Source organism: Penaeus monodon, chromosome 29, assembly GCF_015228065.2.
Source record: "Penaeus monodon isolate SGIC_2016 chromosome 29, NSTDA_Pmon_1, whole genome shotgun sequence".
In the NCBI taxonomy this organism is placed as follows: domain Eukaryota; kingdom Metazoa; phylum Arthropoda; class Malacostraca; order Decapoda; family Penaeidae; genus Penaeus; species Penaeus monodon.
In genome coordinates this window covers 10,006,094-10,006,565 of record NC_051414.1, presented here as the reverse complement: position 1 = coordinate 10,006,565, position 472 = coordinate 10,006,094, and the positions used below count along the sequence as shown (strand labels likewise).

The 472-nt window shown below is 43.0% G+C and overlaps 1 protein-coding gene across 1 annotated transcript in view; it reads right to left on the bottom strand.

Moving 5' to 3' along the window:
- LOC119591728 overlaps positions 1–472 on the bottom strand; it is a 21,050-nt gene that overhangs the window by 4,273 nt on the left and 16,305 nt on the right. The window contains 1 exon segment of the mRNA XM_037940477.1: positions 1–55. This exon segment is cut by the window's left edge and continues 125 nt beyond it. Within this exon segment, the coding sequence (XP_037796405.1) occupies positions 1–55 (55 nt within the window).

Here is a 472-nt window from a genome sequence, read left to right as displayed (position 1 = left end):
ACCACCTCGACGGGCGCCTCGCTCAGGGGGCTTCCGGGGCCTGCGGGCGGAGAGCCTGCAACAGAAAGGCGGTCTTAGCACTCGCGGCCAAACACGGCAAGCGAAAGCAACAAAACGCTGCGGGAATCACGGGCCGAAATAATGGAGGGGAAATGCGCACACAGGCGCTCAAACGGCGTAACAATAAAAAATAACAAACAAAAGGGGAATGAGTGCAGGCAGATAAAAATGAAAGTCAGTCACAACAGAAGCAGAAGCAAAAATCGATGGAATGGCAGTTGTGATAACAAAGACGAAAAACAAAAAGCAAAAAAATAAGACGTCCGATTAATAAACACTGAAAGAGAGACGTTAGAAGTCAACAAAGATTCAAATGTTAACATAAAACGTTGCCTTTGTTTATATGTTGTAATTTGACAACGCTTGCAAAAAAAGGAAAAGAAAAAAAAATGTTCTTTTCATTATTTTGTAA